Source organism: Amblyomma mixtum, chromosome 4, assembly GCF_055824585.1.
Source record: "Amblyomma mixtum isolate Tamu chromosome 4, ASM5582458v1, whole genome shotgun sequence".
In the NCBI taxonomy this organism is placed as follows: domain Eukaryota; kingdom Metazoa; phylum Arthropoda; class Arachnida; order Ixodida; family Ixodidae; genus Amblyomma; species Amblyomma mixtum.
In genome coordinates, this window is record NC_143015.1 from 112,322,300 (window position 1) to 112,339,910 (window position 17,611).

General features: G+C 48.4%; 1 protein-coding gene across 28 annotated transcripts in view; it reads right to left on the reverse strand.

Moving 5' to 3' along the window:
• Window positions 1-17,611, reverse strand: part of LOC149347898 (uncharacterized) — a 483,015-nt gene that overhangs the window by 355,475 nt on the left and 109,929 nt on the right. For 16 of the 28 annotated variants that reach the window (XR_016292691.1, XR_016292689.1, XR_016292688.1 and 13 more), the window contains 3 exons: window positions 11,892-12,080; window positions 4,639-4,747; window positions 3,353-3,524 (listed from right to left, as the gene is read on the reverse strand). The exons of 11 other annotated variants lie outside the window; for them this stretch is intronic. Coding sequence is in view for 13 of the 17 variants with exons in the window: in XM_089587634.1 (XP_089443760.1) it covers window positions 3,353-3,524; window positions 4,639-4,747; window positions 11,892-12,080 (470 nt within the window). In the remaining 4 variants the exon portion in view is untranslated. Of the gene's footprint in view, window positions 1-3,352; window positions 3,525-4,638; window positions 4,748-7,696; window positions 7,922-11,891; window positions 12,081-17,611 lie in introns of those variants that run through there. One more of the 28 variants, XM_089587636.1, reaches the window with a different exon arrangement.

Consider the following 17,611-nt stretch of genomic DNA (forward strand, 5'->3'; position numbering starts at 1 on the left):
GACGTCCCGATTAATACACGCTAGTTCCTCGAACAGCACTGCTAGACTAGTCTCACTAGACAGGGTTCTAACGTTAAACGTTGCCAGCTTCAGTTTCTAATGGCGGCCTGTGCGGCACCATAGATTATTGGCAACCTGCCCTGCGTGACAGATCTGACCGCCGACTTGGTCAGTTGTTCCGCAGCCGCAGGGGAATTAAGTCCAGGTGTTAATTGGTTTAGTCGTATAGCAGGTTGCAGCCAAGTACCACACCAGGGTGGCCAAATCCTGTTCAAGTGAGGGAGTGCGTTGTCAGTTCTGGTCACCAAGATCAAGCTGCACCTCAGGCCTGGTTATGCAATTCCTTCGACCCGCGGAGTTCTTTTTTTTTTTAGCCGGTTGAGAACTATGCGGCACCGGGATTCGAACCCCGGTCTTCTTGCACGCGAGGCGGATGCTCTACCTCTACTCTGTGACTGCCATTCCTATTTTTATCTTTTAAATTCGCAGCTGAGGGCAGCTGAACTGAAGTGTTCTTAATAATATCGGAAACCCTGTTACGAATTAGGAAGTCGCATTCAATTAGCGCGCAGAATCTTAGTCGAGCAAAACAAGCTGTTATCATCGTCATAATCATCATCACCAGCCTTGGAAGACAATCGCGGTGCGGCGAACGAACCCGAACCGAATCAAGAAGTATTTAGCTTCATTTCAGCTGAAGGCAGGAACTCTAGTTCGCAGCTACGCGCAGAGAGAACTTTTTTAGGCTCGTCGAACTTATTTGAAGAAAATTCGATTAACACAACCCAATGGTGCTGTGACGTACAAGAGAATTCTAGTTCACGGGATGCGTACAAAAACTAATCGCTGCTGCGTCGTCTAAATTCCCTCAGTCTCTAAAGCTAGCCTGCCCCAAGAGCCGAAAATGATGTCAAATTGATAAGAAGCTATCACGCCGCAGTTTTTCAATGCCCCAAGTGATCCCAAGTACTCTTCTTGTAAGGTACTGAACGCAGAACGACTTGCAGCTATTATCTAATGACTCGAGTTGAGGGGGAAAAATTAACCCAGTGAGATAAAAAAGTTGACATCTTTTTCTAATTTTGCTGCAGGACAACATAGCCAAGTAGAGCCACGAAACGATTTTTGCCAAGAACAAAGCTTCCGGTCCCTCAATTTGTTTGTATCCTCTAAGCCGCTTGTGAGCCCAGAAACCTGCAAACAGAGGAGGGGGAGCTGGCTCTCACCAGTGTCCTCCCTCCCCTGCCGGCAGGGCAGCCAAGTGGGGCTGGCTGTTCTGCCCAGAGGCCCACCTGCACAACATTGGGGATCGGATGAAGAGGACAACACTGCCATGTGCTTCTAGGAATCAGTTATCTAGTTAGGTTTGGCCCAACTTTTGTCTGCTCTGAACAAACGGCGCTATACTAAAACGGGAAATTAAGTAGCAGTGAGAGAGCCTTCGATTACGGCTGTTCTTTCATTTCGTGCTGGACTACATTTTTTTTTATTCCTTGCCTGTAAACGCGCTCGCTACACTAAATAGATCGAATACTTAGTCGCTGGCAGTGCGTGCAAAGCCACCAAACTCGGACAACTCGAAGTTGGAGAGCACTGCACGCTTCCCAGGAGTCCTTCGAACTGAAGAGCCACAAAACTGAGGTAAAACCCTACGCAACTTCTGCGGCCAGTTTTTAGTAGAAAGAAATAGGGGACGAAAACACACCTCGGCGAAATATCCGTACATCAACACCATTTACCGCAGAATAGTTTAGCTTTGTTTGTGGGAGTTTAACGTCCCAAAGCGACACAGGCTATCAGGGACGCCGTAGTGGAGGGCTCCGAAAATTTCGACCACCTGGGGTTCTTTAACGTGCACTGACATCGCACAGTACGCGCGCCTCTAGAATGTCGCTAGAGACACCTTACAAGCGAGAGACTTTACACAGCAGCATCGCTTGCGGTACGAAGACGGGACTTGATAGTAAGTGAAGCGGCAATGGCGAGTTTTAGCAAAGGGGGCAGGGGGGGGGGGGAGCACACTATAACTAAGTGTGCTCAACATTGACCGTCGTGCACTGGATCTGTGGATTTCCTTCTTCTCGTGTTTAATTTTAGCATTAATGACGCTGATCCTCCACTGTACCACTTGGTTCTGGGTCCCTCAGGATTCAGTACTTGGCCCCCTTACTTTTTTTTTATCTTGCATCTTGCTGTGAATCCATTCCCCTCTGTACTGGATTCTGCATCCTGGGAGCAATATCTCTTGGAAAACAGCGGAAACTTACTACCCCGACTAAACTTACCCCGACCCAAAGAAAAAGCGCACATCCTTCGCTAAGTCTTGACATTCTCCTCACCCTATTAATGCTGTGTAACTTCGGACTGTGTAAAGCTCTCCGTTCAAGCTGTCCGGAGATCAGGGCAGATGCAGAACACCTCCTTTGGGCCTGAGACGCGGCCTTTAAATTCCCTCTCCTCGTGTCCCTTAACTGTCCCTTTCCTCCAGGTGAGCTTTCTTTCATTCGCAGTCGACAGAAGAAAAACGGTCCTCAGCGAAGCGAGCTGCCTTTTGTAGCGAGAGCTACACTACCCATAGATTCGCCATTTCGCCGTGCGTCTGGAAGGCCAGTTGTGCACAGTGACGTCAGAGCACGGAGCTGGAGTGCCGCGCCACACGCCCCGCCTCGCCGGTTGTGCGCATGTGCGAGGAGCCGAGTGATGTCAGAGCTGGTGCGCCTCACTGCGCATGCGCAAGGGGAGGGGACGCGCTGCGGTGTGAGTATAAGACGGGAGTGATGCAGTAACGGTGAGCCATTGCCATCGAGAAGGCAGCCGTTGAGCGGCTTCGCAAACATGATAAGCTCAACTCGTCCGACCCTGAGGTTGTGGCCTGGGAGCTGGCTGTCGGGAAAAGGAAGAACGGTTGGTGCAAGGCAGAGAGAGCAGCGGAAACGCTTGAGGAGCGAGAAGAGCGCCTAGCCAAGAGGCGACGCCAGGACGCGGAGCGGTTGCAGAGTCGCGCTTTGGCCCAACTCGGTGAGCCGTCTTCCGCGCACATGAAGGCTCGCCGCATCACCCACCACGTGATCAGACTAACTGAATGAATGTTACCAGGGAGGAACTACAGCTCTCGCTGCGTGTATCCTGGTACAGCTGACCTAAGCCACTGCCAATTTTTTTTTTTTTAACTGGAACTTCGTACTCGGCTGGAATAAAAGTATTTCCTAAAAGGTGAATTTGGGAATATGGTTTACTGTATCCGAAGGATATTCTGGAGCCCCTTCGCTGATGAGTGCATGCCTTTATGAAAAGGCCCACAGCACAGTTGCCGTCGCGCATTACCATCTGGGAAACGGCAGCTCCCACTCACCGAATACAGCTTGCAGGTCTGACTGGAAGGCTTCCTGCTGTTCGACACGCGACGCTTGTCTTCCAGACGACCCGGACGACTCCCTCTGCAGTCTCCGCGCAGGAGTGCAGAGGGCGTTGCGAACGCTGTCCATCCAGACGTCGAGGCAGGCACAGTCTCTCTCTCTGATGCCCTGGGGTTCAGAGATGAATGGATGCCTATTATTTATGCTGCACTGAAGCGGTTTACTACGGTCGGGTTCAACTCAAGTCCGCAGTGAAGTTCCGCTCACATTTAGGACCGCCGAAAGAAGATCCTCCGTCGCGAAAATATTGTTGTGCAAGCTTTTTGTTTCCACTGAACAAGGAGCTAATCAAGAGACTAAATTATAAGCCCAAGAATTTAGATGCCTCTGGCTTGTTTGATAAAGTTAAGCATTCAGAAGCTATTTTTTGTTCAGTGTTGCGATTGTACATCCGCGTAAAAACAGGACGCCGTGGACCGTGGCCCAAGATTGCCTACAGTTGCATCCTACTATAGAGAGAACGTGCTTTTCGTTATTTTTTCTTTTTTTTTGTGCAGCCGTTCATCGCGGTTTGGATGCTCACTGTAATGTTTTTTTAGGAGTAACAGACCACCCCCGGTTTTCTTCCCCGAAATTTTTTTCTTCTGCCCTTCCATTTCTATAGCCCACAACACAAGACTAAGCAGAACTTCTCATGCATAAACGAATGCCAGCATGCAAACGTGAAATTCACGCATGGAATGCGATCCAATAGAGCGCCAAGCTGATCTGGGCGATATGAAGCTAAGCTGTATAACTGTGCACCAAACGAGCAGAGTGCTATAGTCTCGGATTTAAACAGGGCACATATATACCGCAAACGCGATAACTACTTTGGGATTACGGCATGGGCGTTTTATGCAGGGCGAGCTATTAAAGCGGCATAACAGGTTTCAGTTAATGAGCAAAACGGCGTAAAGCGGACTCCTGACGGCACCCGTACTAGCGTAGCCCTCCTTCCCTGCCTTAGAAGTTGTAAATTGTGAACTTCTGGGCTTAACGTTCCCAAGCAATTCAGGCTATGAGGGAGGCCGTAGTGAAGGGCTCCGGAAATTTCGACAACCTGGGGTTCTTTAACGTGCACTGAAAACGCACAGTACACGAGCCTCTAGAATTTCGCCTTCATCGAAATTCAGACGCCTCGGCCGGGATCGAACCCGCGTCTTTCGGGTTAGCAGCCGAGCGCCGTAACCACTGAGCCACCGCGGCGGGGCTCCTACTCTGTCGGCGAAGGATCACTCACCCACTTGTGTAGTGTAACGCAGATGATGGCGGTGCCTCATCCTCCTGCGCTGTCCGCACGCGACGCTTGCATTCCAGACGACGTCCGGGGGTGTTTGACACCACCCAGGCTGCACAAGGTGAATCTTAAAGTGAGCCTCCACAATTTCACTGCGGTATACACAGGGTGTTTCACCTTAATACTTTACACACGATTATTAAAGATAGGCTTCTGTTACGAAAGCAACACTACGCCAGTCGCCCAGCCATTTCGCGGAGTTGAATGAAGGCCATACTGCGCATGCGCGAGGAGCAGTGACGTCACACGGCGCACAGCCGGCGCGCCGTCGCTGCGCGGGTGACTCAGAGGTGCCGCCGCCGCGCTCGCCAGTTGAGCATGCGCAGTAGCGGCGCATAGCTAGCGTGTCCGGACCGACGCCGCTGCCGCGCGCTCTCCATCGTCTCTCTTTCTCTCTCCTCGTTGCTTTCGCAATCGTCCGGCGTTAACCACTGTTAAACCACAGCCAACTGTAATTTGAACAGCGCTTTTTTCGACAACTCATTATCAACGGTCCAGTAAGGCAGAATTCAGCTACGGCATGCTAACTAGCAGGCTGGTTAACTAATATTGAAAAGTTAATATTTTAACTATTACGGTTACGCTCCTCAGTTATTGTCAGGCGTGTAGGCCACCGTATAGGTAACATCCAAAACGGTTTCTAGAATTTTGAAAATGCAGTTACCCTCGGCGCTGTGACCCAACAAACTGTGGTCATTTCGACGAGTTACGTACACTGGAGAGGTTGCTCTGCCTGCAAGCTTCCTGAACGAGCATGTATACTTTGGCGCGATGCAGCTACAATTTCTGAGTCACAACGCCGAGGGTAACCCTATTTTCGAAATTCTAAAAAACCGATACCTACATTTAATCACGGTGGGCTCTCAGTAATCAAGAAGCCTATCAGTAACAGTCAGAGTTGACTATTCAGTACTAGTTAACCAGCCTGGTAGTTAGCACGTCTTAGCCGTGTTCTTATGCACTACAGTGCTGACAATGCTATGCCGAGAAAAGCGCTCTCCTGAATCGAAAATCCTATATTTAAGAATTGTGTAAAATCGGAGTTGAAACACCCTACGTATAAACATTGTCAACGTATACTCATAAAACTCCTCCAACACCACGCACAACCTCGGCTGCTCTTCGCTGCGAGGGGGACCCCATAAAGTTTCGATTTGTCGAGAAGCAGCTCTTCGTAATTAACGCAATTAACGCACAGATCCGTCTCATTCCAGCCGTGCTTAATTCCAACTTATTCCTTCCCGCGTCCATGCTCAAAAAAGAGCGCGTGAATGAATAAAAAAGAACCCAAAGCAAGAAGGATTTGGTCCCCAAAACTGCTTGCGCTGCTCCAGCGGTGACGAGATGGACATTTTCGAAAGTCTAAAAAGAGTGGTTTATTGGTTTATAGGGGTTTAACGTCCCAAAGCGACTAAAGCTATGAGAGACGCCGTAGTGGAGGGCTCCGTAAATCTCGACCCCCTGGGGTTCTTTAACGGGCACTGACAGCGTTATCGGACAGGACTTACGCGGGCTGCAAGCCTCTCACGTCCCGTATTTCATCGTCCCTGCCGTTCTCCTAGATCGCGCGATCGGGACGATCGCTCGGTAGCCCCGGGTAGTGTCGCGGACTAGAAGACGATAAAGCGGGCAGTGACAGGGGACGGAGAGCTCCTGCTAGGCGCGTAGCCATTAAATCATTCCATCGCCATATGTCATGTGGTCCTGTGTTATCGGGCTTGCCGTCTCGTAAGAAAAAAATAAAGGAAGCTGAGAAAACTAGTTAGTTGAAGATGATGTCATTATTAGTCAACCAAATTGACTAGGTTAGCGGGCCAGTCAAGCTGGCAAAGGGCGGGGTTTTTCCCGCAACCTTTTCACTTACTTGCCAGACATTAAAAATAAACATCTGATTTGATTTCATCCCGCTAGCTAGCACGTCATAGCTGCACTCTGTTGTGCTACGTCGTTGATACTGCTATGGCGAAATAAGTGCTCTTCTCGCTAAAAAGACTGTTTAAAAAATTGCGGACATTACTACGCGAAAAATCCAGCATAAGCTGGGAGTGGGTTATAGAAATTGCGTCTCACGCCTACTCTCGTACTGGAAAAGCAATAGCCAGTGGAAGCAGTTCTTGTCTTTCCGAACGACACCGATTTCTCCTTATGCTGACGGTTGTGTCCCTGTATCTACCAGGTGTCCCAGCTAAATGTAACCAAGCGTTTAAAAAACGCGGGGTTTCCCAGCCGTCTGAAACCAAATGAGGGTTTTTAGAGTCGCTTGACCTAGTCTGCACTATTTTTTTCGTTCTTCAAGATTGACTTATTAGTCAAGCTTCATTAAACTTCTTAATTATGGACTTGAGGAACAAAGTGTCAATGGAAAAGTTGTAGATCGCTTTGAGAAACAGCTTACTGAGACATTTGCAGCAAAGTAATATTTGCGTAAAGTAGCTTCTTAACGGTCTTTAACCATAACCGGCCCAATAAGATAAAGCTTCCACATGACAACTGTGCCACTTACACGTCCCAAGACGCGCCTTAAAGAATAAAATCCGTTTTTTCTGAAGTCCTCTCCTCGATGAGAATTTGGGTGCACAATGGGGCAGAGAAGTGAGCGAGCACCTGGTCACGTGACAACTTTCTTTTAAGGCCAATAAATGAAGCTACGTAAATCGTACGTTGACGGAAACAGCACTACTAGCGGCTTTTCCAGGTGGTCTAACACTTTTGCATTCTCACTTTCTTCCTGAAGTCAATAATTAAAAAGTTAGCTAATTAATCTTAACTACTTAATTAACTTTGAAGAGCGAAAAAATACTCAAGACTAGGCCACGCGACTATGAACAACCCTGAGTTGGTTTAACTGGACTACGACACTTCGCCTTTTTTAAAAGTTTGGTTAAATTTAGCTCGGACACCCGGTATATGAGTAGCACCAAAGGGTCTCCGATGGTCTGCAAAATATTCGTAACATGGCGTTGCACGGTGCTTAGGAAGTGTATGGCAGACAGGTACCAACCTTCCTTGGCTACCGGAGCTCAAACCTGGAAAATGCTCATCCCGACTCCGAAGAGCCTCCACATCGAAAGCACCGAGAGCTAGCCTGCAGAGACGAAGGTTTATGTTAACGCGCACCGCCATCCCACAATAAAATACACGAGCCTCTAGAACTTGGCCTGTCATCGAAATTCGACCGCCGCGGCGGGGATCGAACTCACGTCTTTCGGGTCTGCAGCCAAGAGCCGCAACCACAGCCACCGCGGCGGCCTTGTGTTAACCCTAATTTAATCAAGAAGATGCAATAGCGGTTCCCCCAGCATCATTACTTCGTCACTGAAAGGAGCCTTGAAATGATATTGTAGCGAAAGCTATATTGGCCACGAACTTGCGATTTCGCTGTGGCGGTGCTCCGAGGAGGCACAAGGCCTGACCTTGAGCCGTTGCCTAGCAACCGCTACAGCTGGCGGACGCCTCGCGCTCGACCTGACATCTGGCATGGCGTCACACCGCGCGCCTCCCTGCGGAGCCGCCGCCGCCGTTTGGTGTGACGTCACACCGCTTGCCTCGTCGTTGAGCTCGCCTCTGCTCACTTCGCCAACTGGGTCGCATGCCTACTTTCGCTACGTACTGTCTAAATTTCCTGGCATAACCGAGCTAAGCCACTGTTTTTTTTTTGCCGCAGTTAAGAAAAGCGCACGAACGATGGATATTCCATCCCTCGCCACTGCACCGCTAAAAATGTTGAAGCCATAGCTTGAATAAACACCGAAAATATCGGCTATTAAAAATGATGCTCCTCGTCCTCTCCCACATCAACTCATACAGGCCGGGACTGCCTGGGACCCCGCCGCGCCTCATCCCGCCCACGTGAATTCGGCACGCCCAATGAGAGGTCTCTGCTGACTGCCCATTCACGTCACCGGAGTAAGGATGGTTTACTACGCGCGGTGAGATGTCTCACTAATCTTTTGCGGGCAGCAATTATGAAAAAGTTTTTTTTTTAAATGTCCAGTCCACGCATAGCTCTTAAATTCGATTTGAGTACTAACGAAGACAACAGATTAGAGAATCATTATAGAATAACCTTCAAAATCATTTCAGGGTCCTTAGAACAAACACTTAGAAACAAAATACTTGGCGATTCGTGGTGCCGACTACACATATAAACGGTGTACTCCTGCTTCTAAACAAACTGGAGATCGTTATGTCTGTTTTTGAGCAGCGGTCTTTTACAGGCCTTTCAGGGGGCGCTCGAGATCGACCACCTGGGGCTCTTCAGCTTGCACTCAGCTCCTGAAGCACGCGCCCGCTTTCGCATGTCGCCTCGGCTGGAATGCGCAGGATTCGATCCCGCAACCTCGGGCTCATATATATGAGCACGATTTCATGTTCGCCTGCCTTACTGATGATGGTTAGCAATAGCTAAGTGTGCTATCGAGATCGAAGTCACGGTTCTGTTCGCGGTATTTCAATGAAACCGAAATAGAAAAACGGCTGTGCACAGAGATTTTGGGGAATCTTCGAACTAAGACGCGCTTCACAGCACGCAGTCAACAGAGACAATCTCGTTCCGCGAAGCGGAAACATAAAATTTCAATGTCTTAAGAAAGGAGACGAACCTAAGGTACAGAAGACAAATTTTTGGTTGCGGGCTTTGGGGCGAGAGATGTTACAAGAAGCCCGTCGTCCCGGTTGATTTTTACTCTGTAAGTGTACACAGTCAACATCCGCTCATGTAAGCATCAAGTGCCATCCCGTGACCTCGCATTGTGGCAACCCAGGTTGTCACCGAATGGCCAGGTCGCATGTTTTACTGTACGTTTTAGGCGTCGTCAAAAAGGCAGCCAGGAGGGCGGTGACCGCTTTCGCCGAGCTCAGCGCATTACGGAGTAGAATTCGAATTTTAAACGCATCAGTGCGTTTGGCGGCCATGTTTTCACATTCTCTTAGCCGCGAATCTTCGTCCGTTGGTCTGTCCACACCAGAGAAAGCGCGACAAAATAAAACAGCCCACGTTAGCGTTTGCCTTGGAGAAGCCAGCCAGTGTCTCTAACCCTCGTTTCTCTACACAAGGCTTCCAATAATGATTCTAGTTTCTCATGTAAGCAGTGCTTTAGATGAAAACATGATAAACAGGAGTGCTTATTGCGTACAGCTTTATAGTGCGCTGCTTGCATGATATAAGCCACCAACTTTCCCTACGTTACATGGTATCGAACTCGCTAGCTGGTATTAAGGCGAAAGCCTTCAGTGGCTCACACTGTCGTCCGTCCGTTAACAAAGCGTGTTACACGCGTTTCACTCGGTAACTAAGAAAGATAAAAAGACACCAATGGTTGCTTCAGACAGAGGAAGAAAAATGAACCTAGATGCCAAGTTTGGTGACTGTAGAGAAATTAATTATAGGCAAAAATGCCGAAGTTTCGTTGAATTAGCGCGGACGTTGATATAGCCACAGGAACGGTGTTAGTCATATCCACCGGAAGTCCTCACTGCATAGTGAAAATTCTCACAGAATGGCGGAAAAACGTCGAATTTGTGTCAAATTAGATGAAAAATGCGTAATTAAGCGTAATTAACACTAAAGATTCTCGAAACATGTATAATTTGGGTATCGATATAGCGACGGGAACGATGTGACGTCACATCCACCGGAAGCCATCACGGCATAGTGCCCTCAGCTTTCGCCTCTCTACACTTTAGTTGCAAATGTGTATTCGCAATATTTCTACTTACCCATCTATTTCCGGTTCAGCGGACGTTCAACATTTCATTTTAAAGCATCAGTTACATTTCACCATTTACGCGTCCTCCAATACACCTTTCGGAGAAAAGGAAACAATCGTCGCGAAGCTAAGTAGATGTTCGGCGCATAGTTCGCATCAGATGGAGCTTAAGTGTTTAGATTCTGTCTTTTAAGCAGTGATGAGCCTTTATACCACGGGCACTTCTACGGATATTAGAGAGATAGAGAGAGACTAATGTTAAATGTTGTATCGAACTACTTCGGCCCACTTCGCAACTGTTTGCGCTCAATCCAGTGCGTCTTTGCATGTAAAAAATACCTTCGCATTGACGGGTTAAGTGCTTTACGCATTAGTTACTACATGACGACGCAGTACAAGAATATCAGCCGATAAACGCGGATTATAAATAGCAAATAACTCAATTTTTAGTGGGCGTTCGTTATTTTTTCTTCTCACACGCGCCCCTTCGTTGTTTTACTACGCTTGAATGGCGGAGTGAAACACAGCGAGTCACACAAAAGCGTAACACAGTAGTGCGTGGAAGCATGAAGGAAAAAAAATGGCTGGCAGTTCAGCATTGCTAAGCACGAAATACTCTGTGAGAGCAGAGTGGGCCACCAAATTTTTGGGGTGGCCAAGTCAATTTTAATAATTTTGGGGTGGGCCACCCCAATCTTTTAGGTGTCCCAGCTCGGTTCTTGATGTGGGTTCACTCCATTTCCAAACTTTTGGAGGTAGGCCACCCATATTTTGTGAGTTGGCCAATTCCATTTTGAGACTAGGTCAAGCCTGTATTTCAACTGAACACACCGATACACTGGCAGTCAAGACTCAGCGAAGGTGATTCCAATAGCAAATCTCAGGTGTCCTAACCACAGCTGAGGCATGCCTCATGTGCCATGCCGTGTATTGACACCCTTAACCATCGGGGTGATGCGCAAAATTGAGTTTTACTGGGGCCATTGCCGTACACAGCCTTTCCGTTACTGAGTCTGGCTGAGGCACCATTTTCTTCGCATCAGACTTCGTCGAAATGGCACCCTTTCTATGCGGCCATACAACGACAATACCCCATTTTTTTAGGATTTGAACCTCCGGATTAGTGCCTTAGGACTAAAATTTAGACCACCTGGAGTTATTTTAATGTGCACTTACACAACGCAGCACACGGGCGCGTTTCGAAGTTTCGCCTGCCGTAAACGCAACCGCCGATGCCAAGATAGAACACGCGCACTTTGGCTCAGCAATCCACCTTCTCGAGTAGCGGCCGAGAAATCTGAAGCAAGGAACACTGCATACAGTATCCTCTCCAGTAGGGAGTGCACCAAGACCCTCGCGACTGCCTGCAACACTCGGTACCGGAGGAAGCTTTCTGCTTCATAAATAGCTACGACTTCATCGAAGTGCCCGGCCCAGTCACAGGCGCAAGCAAAATCTGGTACCATGTTTTCCACTCTTCCTCCTCACCTGGGACGCAATCCCGTCCTCCTCCCCAGCGTGCTGCGGATACAGCAGGGCGGGTCGGGACGTGCGTCGGCGTCGCGGCCCACACCCACGTGACGAAGGCATGGCCCGAGCTCGTTCTGCTGCTGGACACCCTCCGTTGCCTTTGGCAGCTAGCACTGCGTGAGCCTCACGGGAGACCGGAGGAGCCGCCTGCAATGTGGCACAAAGTAGCGGTCAGCCGCGATATTGACAACAGATGCGAGAGTGTTCCCTAAGCTGCCACAACCGCTGTCCTCTGTTATTGGCAAAATTACAGTAGAAACCTCTTTCACAGGGAGCTTCAGAACAATCTCTGTTACTTTGGATACTTTACTGCCTTTCCTCTATGAAATGGTGTCATTGCTACTTCTCTCTTAGCGGTGGCTCCAACTCGCAGTGGTCTATGCAACAGAGACCATTCCATGGACCTGTTCAGAGATTTCTACTCGAACTTGAAGTACGTATTGGCCAGACAGAACTGCAGAAGTCTCCTGAGATCCGGAAATAATACCTACCTTCAATGAACTGTAAGAGTTAGACGAAAGGCTAGAAAAGAGCCCATACAGAATACACGGGCTTGAGAGCGAGCTCACCGCGACTAAGCGACGTCAGAGCCTTCAGCCCACCGTTCCACCCGTGTTGCTGCGGCTTTGCATAACGCGCTCTACGACAAAGACTGCATCGAAGCGCACGTGCCAGCAGTGTGCTCAACTCCGGAGGCGGTCCTCCTCTGCCTCATCTGTGAGAGCTTCCCATTCCCAGGATGACCCTGCTCGTGGTGGTCCCGCGGCCTATAGCGGCCAGACTGTCGCCTCCCTGCTCGCGGTGGTATCGCGAACTATAGCGGCCCAACTGTCGCCTCCGTGCTCGCAGTGGTCCCGCTGCCTATAGCGGCCCAACTGTCGCCTCTCTGCTCGCGGTGGTCTCGCTAACTATAGCGGCCCAACTGTCGCCTCCATGCTCGCGGTGGTCCCGCGGCCTATAGACCTCCTCCATGTTTGAAAACAAGCGAGGTGGCGCTGCAGTCGCTGCAGGCTCGCGGTAGGCAAGAGGCCAGGGAGTGGCGTCGAGTTGAGGTGGCGCAGCGCCGGTTTTCAAGGCTTGTAGGCGCGTTTTGAGTTTCTGAGAATCATTGCATTGGTTGATGCTTTCAACTTAGTATTCCTCGAAGTACACAGACTCGCATTGGCCATGTACGGCGTATTTCGCCACAGTGTATTGTACCTAGGCATTGAATAAAATGATAAGTTTTTGACACTCTGCACCAGCCAGAATGATTTTACCTCACGACAGTAGTGAGGTAAGCACTGGCGTTTTTTCGGCAGAGCCGACGTGCGCTCACCATCTGTTGACACACGTGTCGCGCAGTGCGAAAAGTGGGGACAGCGTCGATCGTGTCGCGATCTCATATGTCTCGCGTAACCGCTGTTTTTAGCCGTCAGATCAGGCACCAGCCAGGCTGACTTCTCCCCTTCTTAAACTGGTCGATTTAGTGAAACGTTTGAATTCCTGAAATTATATTCTTTCCTAGCCCTGGGTCTTTGGTTTTGTGACGAAAAAATATAGCAAAATATTCAGTATAAATTCATAAAATTACGATTTTTTGATCTGTGGTTGTAAAAAATTGTGAGGTAAGGGGGTTTCTGATGGTCCTTGCACGTCGCGAATTCTGCGGGTTTCCGACGACGGAGTACCACAATGGTAGCATCACTACGAAGAGGGATCAGAGGTTTCGTTGATTTCAGTGCCGCATTTCTTTGACCAAAGCGAAAGCGTAGAGGCCATAACATTAAGGGAGTGAACTTAAAGGTTTGTTTTGGATCTATCACATTTTCAGTGATTGGCATCCCTCCCCCCTTCGTAAATTTGTAAATAATAGAAATAGAATGATTCTATTTGTCGCGAACGGTTCCGGATACGTAGAGAAGTGCAATAAATGTCCCGATTTTTTTCCTACAGGAGAAGTAGTATGTTAGTTATTTTTATAACAAAAGTTTTCATGTGACTATGCAAGCATAAGTACTGATAATCTAATAAAAAAAAGAAGTAATACCGCCATCATAGAGAACAGGGCTTTGGGGACATGCTGGCATAAAAACTTTCTGCACTTTATACTTAATTATTCAAGACCCGGGGTGACTTGACGAGGGTGTTAATTGTAATTACCGAAGAACTGTACCATGTATAGCTCAAAATAAAACGCATTACTAAAATTACCAGAGCAATTTCATATTTGCACCAAATTTGGTTACATATATCATGCATCAATAAAGAAAAAACTTTTCATTGCCTCATCCCCTGTAAATCTCGCTTCGTGCTATTTTGGTAGCCCGCCTGCGGTTGCTTCTTTCCAAACAGGCTTCGCGATCATGTACTACTTCATGAAGCAACTTATAATACATTCATGATGCAATGAAAAGGATGTGGTTTTTAGCACACTTAAAGTACGCGGTTCGAAGCATGCCAACGTGATCGCGCAAGATTGTCACAACTTACCAGACTGCTTTCTACTAGAATCAAATGATCATGTCGGTCATGTTAAGAAATAGTTTCAAGAATATATTAAATGCCCTAAAACGCGCCATTATATTTTCGTATAACTTCTACACACGTTAAAACATGATGTGCTATCAACAAAATAACGCACTCGTTGATGGTGAGTGACCTTGCCGGCGCCCGTGCACACCAGCGCTGGGTGATAAGTACGTGCGCAGCTACATGCTTTTTTTTTCCTTGCGCAGTTTTAAGCGTACCATGCTGTTGTTCATTTGAATGAGCGCAAAAATTTCCCTGCTATGAAGTACGTTGACTGGCAGCGCCTGTCGACACCCAGATTTCGCGCTTTTACTACCGCGGCCCATTTCCTAATGCGGTATTTATATGCAAGAAACCTATTAAGGCTAATCTAATTTTCCGTTTTATGATACTACGTGGATAAACAACGACACAGCTGGTCAGTACATGCTGCTTCTGCAGTGCGCAGCCACGATGCAGCCGCCGGTAGCTGCGGCAGCTGCGGTAGGCACGGGCAGGCGGAACCTGTTTTGCCTACCACGCGAAAGTCGCTACTGACATCAGCGCCACCGCATCTCCGTGACGTCGCGGGGTGAAGGAGGTCTATAGCGGCCCAACTGTCGCCTCCATGCTCGCGATGGTCCTGCGGCCTATAGCGGCCCAACTGTCGCCTCCCTGCTCGTGGTGGTCCCGCGGCCTATAGCAGCCCAACTGTCGCCTCCCTGTTCGCGGTGGTCGCGCGGCCTATAGCGGCCCAACTGTCTCCTCCCTGCTCGCGATGGTCCCACGGCTTATAGCGGCCCAACTGTCGCCTCCCTGCTCGCGGTGGTCCCGCGACCTATAGCGGCGTAACTGTTGCCTCCTGCTCGCGGTGGTCCCGCGGCCTATATCGGCCCAACGGTGGCCTCCCTGCTCGCGATGGTCCCGCGGCCTATAGTGGCCCAACTGTCGCCTCCCTGTTCGCGGTGGTCCCGCGGCCTATCATCATCATCAACAACAGCCTGACTACACCCACTGCAGGGCAAAGGCCTCTCCCATGTCTCTCCAATTAAACCTGTCCTTTGTCAGTTGCCGCCACTGTATCCCCGCAAACTTCTTAATCTCATCCGCACACCTAACTTTCTGCCGTCCCTTGCTACGCCTGCCTTCTCTTGGAATCCACTCCGCTACCCTTAAGGACCAGCGGTTATTTTGCCTTCGCATTACATGCCCTGCCCAAGCCCATTTCTTCTTCTTCATTTCAACTAAGATGTCATTAACCCGCGTTTGTTCCCTCACCCTCTCCGTCCTCTTCCGATCTCTTAATGTTACACCTATCATTTTCCTTTCCATAGCTCGCTGCGTTGTTCTTAACTTAACCAGAGCCCTCTTTGTTAGCCTCTACGTTTCTGCCCATAGGTGAGTACCGGTAGGATACAGCTGTTGTATACTTTTCTCTTCAGTGATATTGGTAAGCTACCATTCATGATCTGAGAGAACCTGCCATATGCGCTCCACCCCATTCTTATTCTTCTAGTTACTTCCCTCTCATGATCCGGATCTGCGGTCACTACCTGCCCTAAGTAGACATATTCCATTACTACTTCCAGCACCTCGCTACGAATTGCAAACTGCTGTTCCCTTGCTAGGCTTTTGAACATTACTTTGGTTTTCTGCACGTTAATTCTTAGCCCCACCGTTCTGCTCTGCCTGTCTAACTGATTCTTGTCCTGAATGGCTTAGCAAGGCAATGTCATCACCGAATCGCAAATTACTCAGGTATTCTCCATTAACTCTTATCCCCAACTGTTCCCATTCCAGTCATCGGAATACCTCCTGTAAGCAGGCGGTGAATAGCATTGGCGAGATCGTGTCTCCCTTCCTGACACCTTTCCGTATTGGAATTTTATTGCTGACATTATGGAAAACTATAGTGGCTGTGCAATCGTTATTAATATCTTCCAATATTTTCACATAACACTCTTCTACACCCTGATTCCGTAATGCCTGCATGAAAGCTGAGGTTTCCACTGAGTTAAATGCTTTCTCGTAATCAATGAAGGCTATATATAAGGGTTGGTTATATTCTGCGCATTTCTCTATCACCTGATTGATAGTGTGAATGTGGACTATTGTCGAGTATGCTTTACGAAAGCCTGCCTGATCATTTGGTTGACTAAAGTCCAAGGTTGTCCTGACTCTATTAGCGATTACCTTAGTAAATACCTAGTAGGCAACGGACAGTAAGCTGATTGGTCTGTAATTCTTCAAGTCCTTGACGTCTCCTTTCTTAAGAATTAAGATAATGTTAGCGTTCTTCCAAGCTTCTGGTACTCTCGAGGTCACAAGGCATAGCGTATACAGGGTGGCTACTTTTTCCTCATTAGGGATTCCTCATTAATCAGGATATAGCTCTCAACATCGAGGAGTTTTGCAGTATTAACGAGAGAGTGGCAGCTATCGTAATTAGGCTTAATAAGAGGTACAAGCTTGCAGGCCTACGGGCCTACATCAAGCTATGATGACCAGATAGTTGAAAGCTTCTATGAGGATGTGGAATCGGCAATGACCAAAGTAAAATCACAGTACACTGTACTGATGGGCGACTTTAATGCAAAGGTAGGTAAAAAGCAGGCTGGAGACAAGGCGGTAGGTGACTATGGCATAGGTTCTCGGAACAGTAGGGGAGAGTTATTAGTAGAGTTCGCAGATAGAAATAATTTACGGATTATGAATACCTTCTTCCGCAAACGAGCAAACAGGAAGTGGACGTGGAAGAGCCCCAATGGTGAGACTAAAAATGAAATAGACTTCATACTGTGTGCACACCCTGGTATCGTAGAGAATGTGGACGTCCTCAGTAAGGTCCGTTGTAGCGACCACAGAATGGTAAGGTCTCGTGTTAGCTTAGATTTGAAGAGGGAACGGAGGAAACTGGTGAAGCGAAAGGCTATTAACGAGCTAGGATTAAGAGGGAAGGTAGAGGAATTCAGAATGTCGCTGCAAAACAGATTTTCCGCTTTAACTGAAGAAGACGACCGTAGTGTTGAAACAATGAATGATAATCTTACAGCTATCGTTACAGAGTGCGCCGCATAAGTAGGTGGTAGGATGGTTCGACAGGATACCAGCAAGCTATCTCAGGAGACTAAACATCTGATTAAGAAACGCCGAAGCATGAGGACGTCTAACTCCACAGACAGGATAGA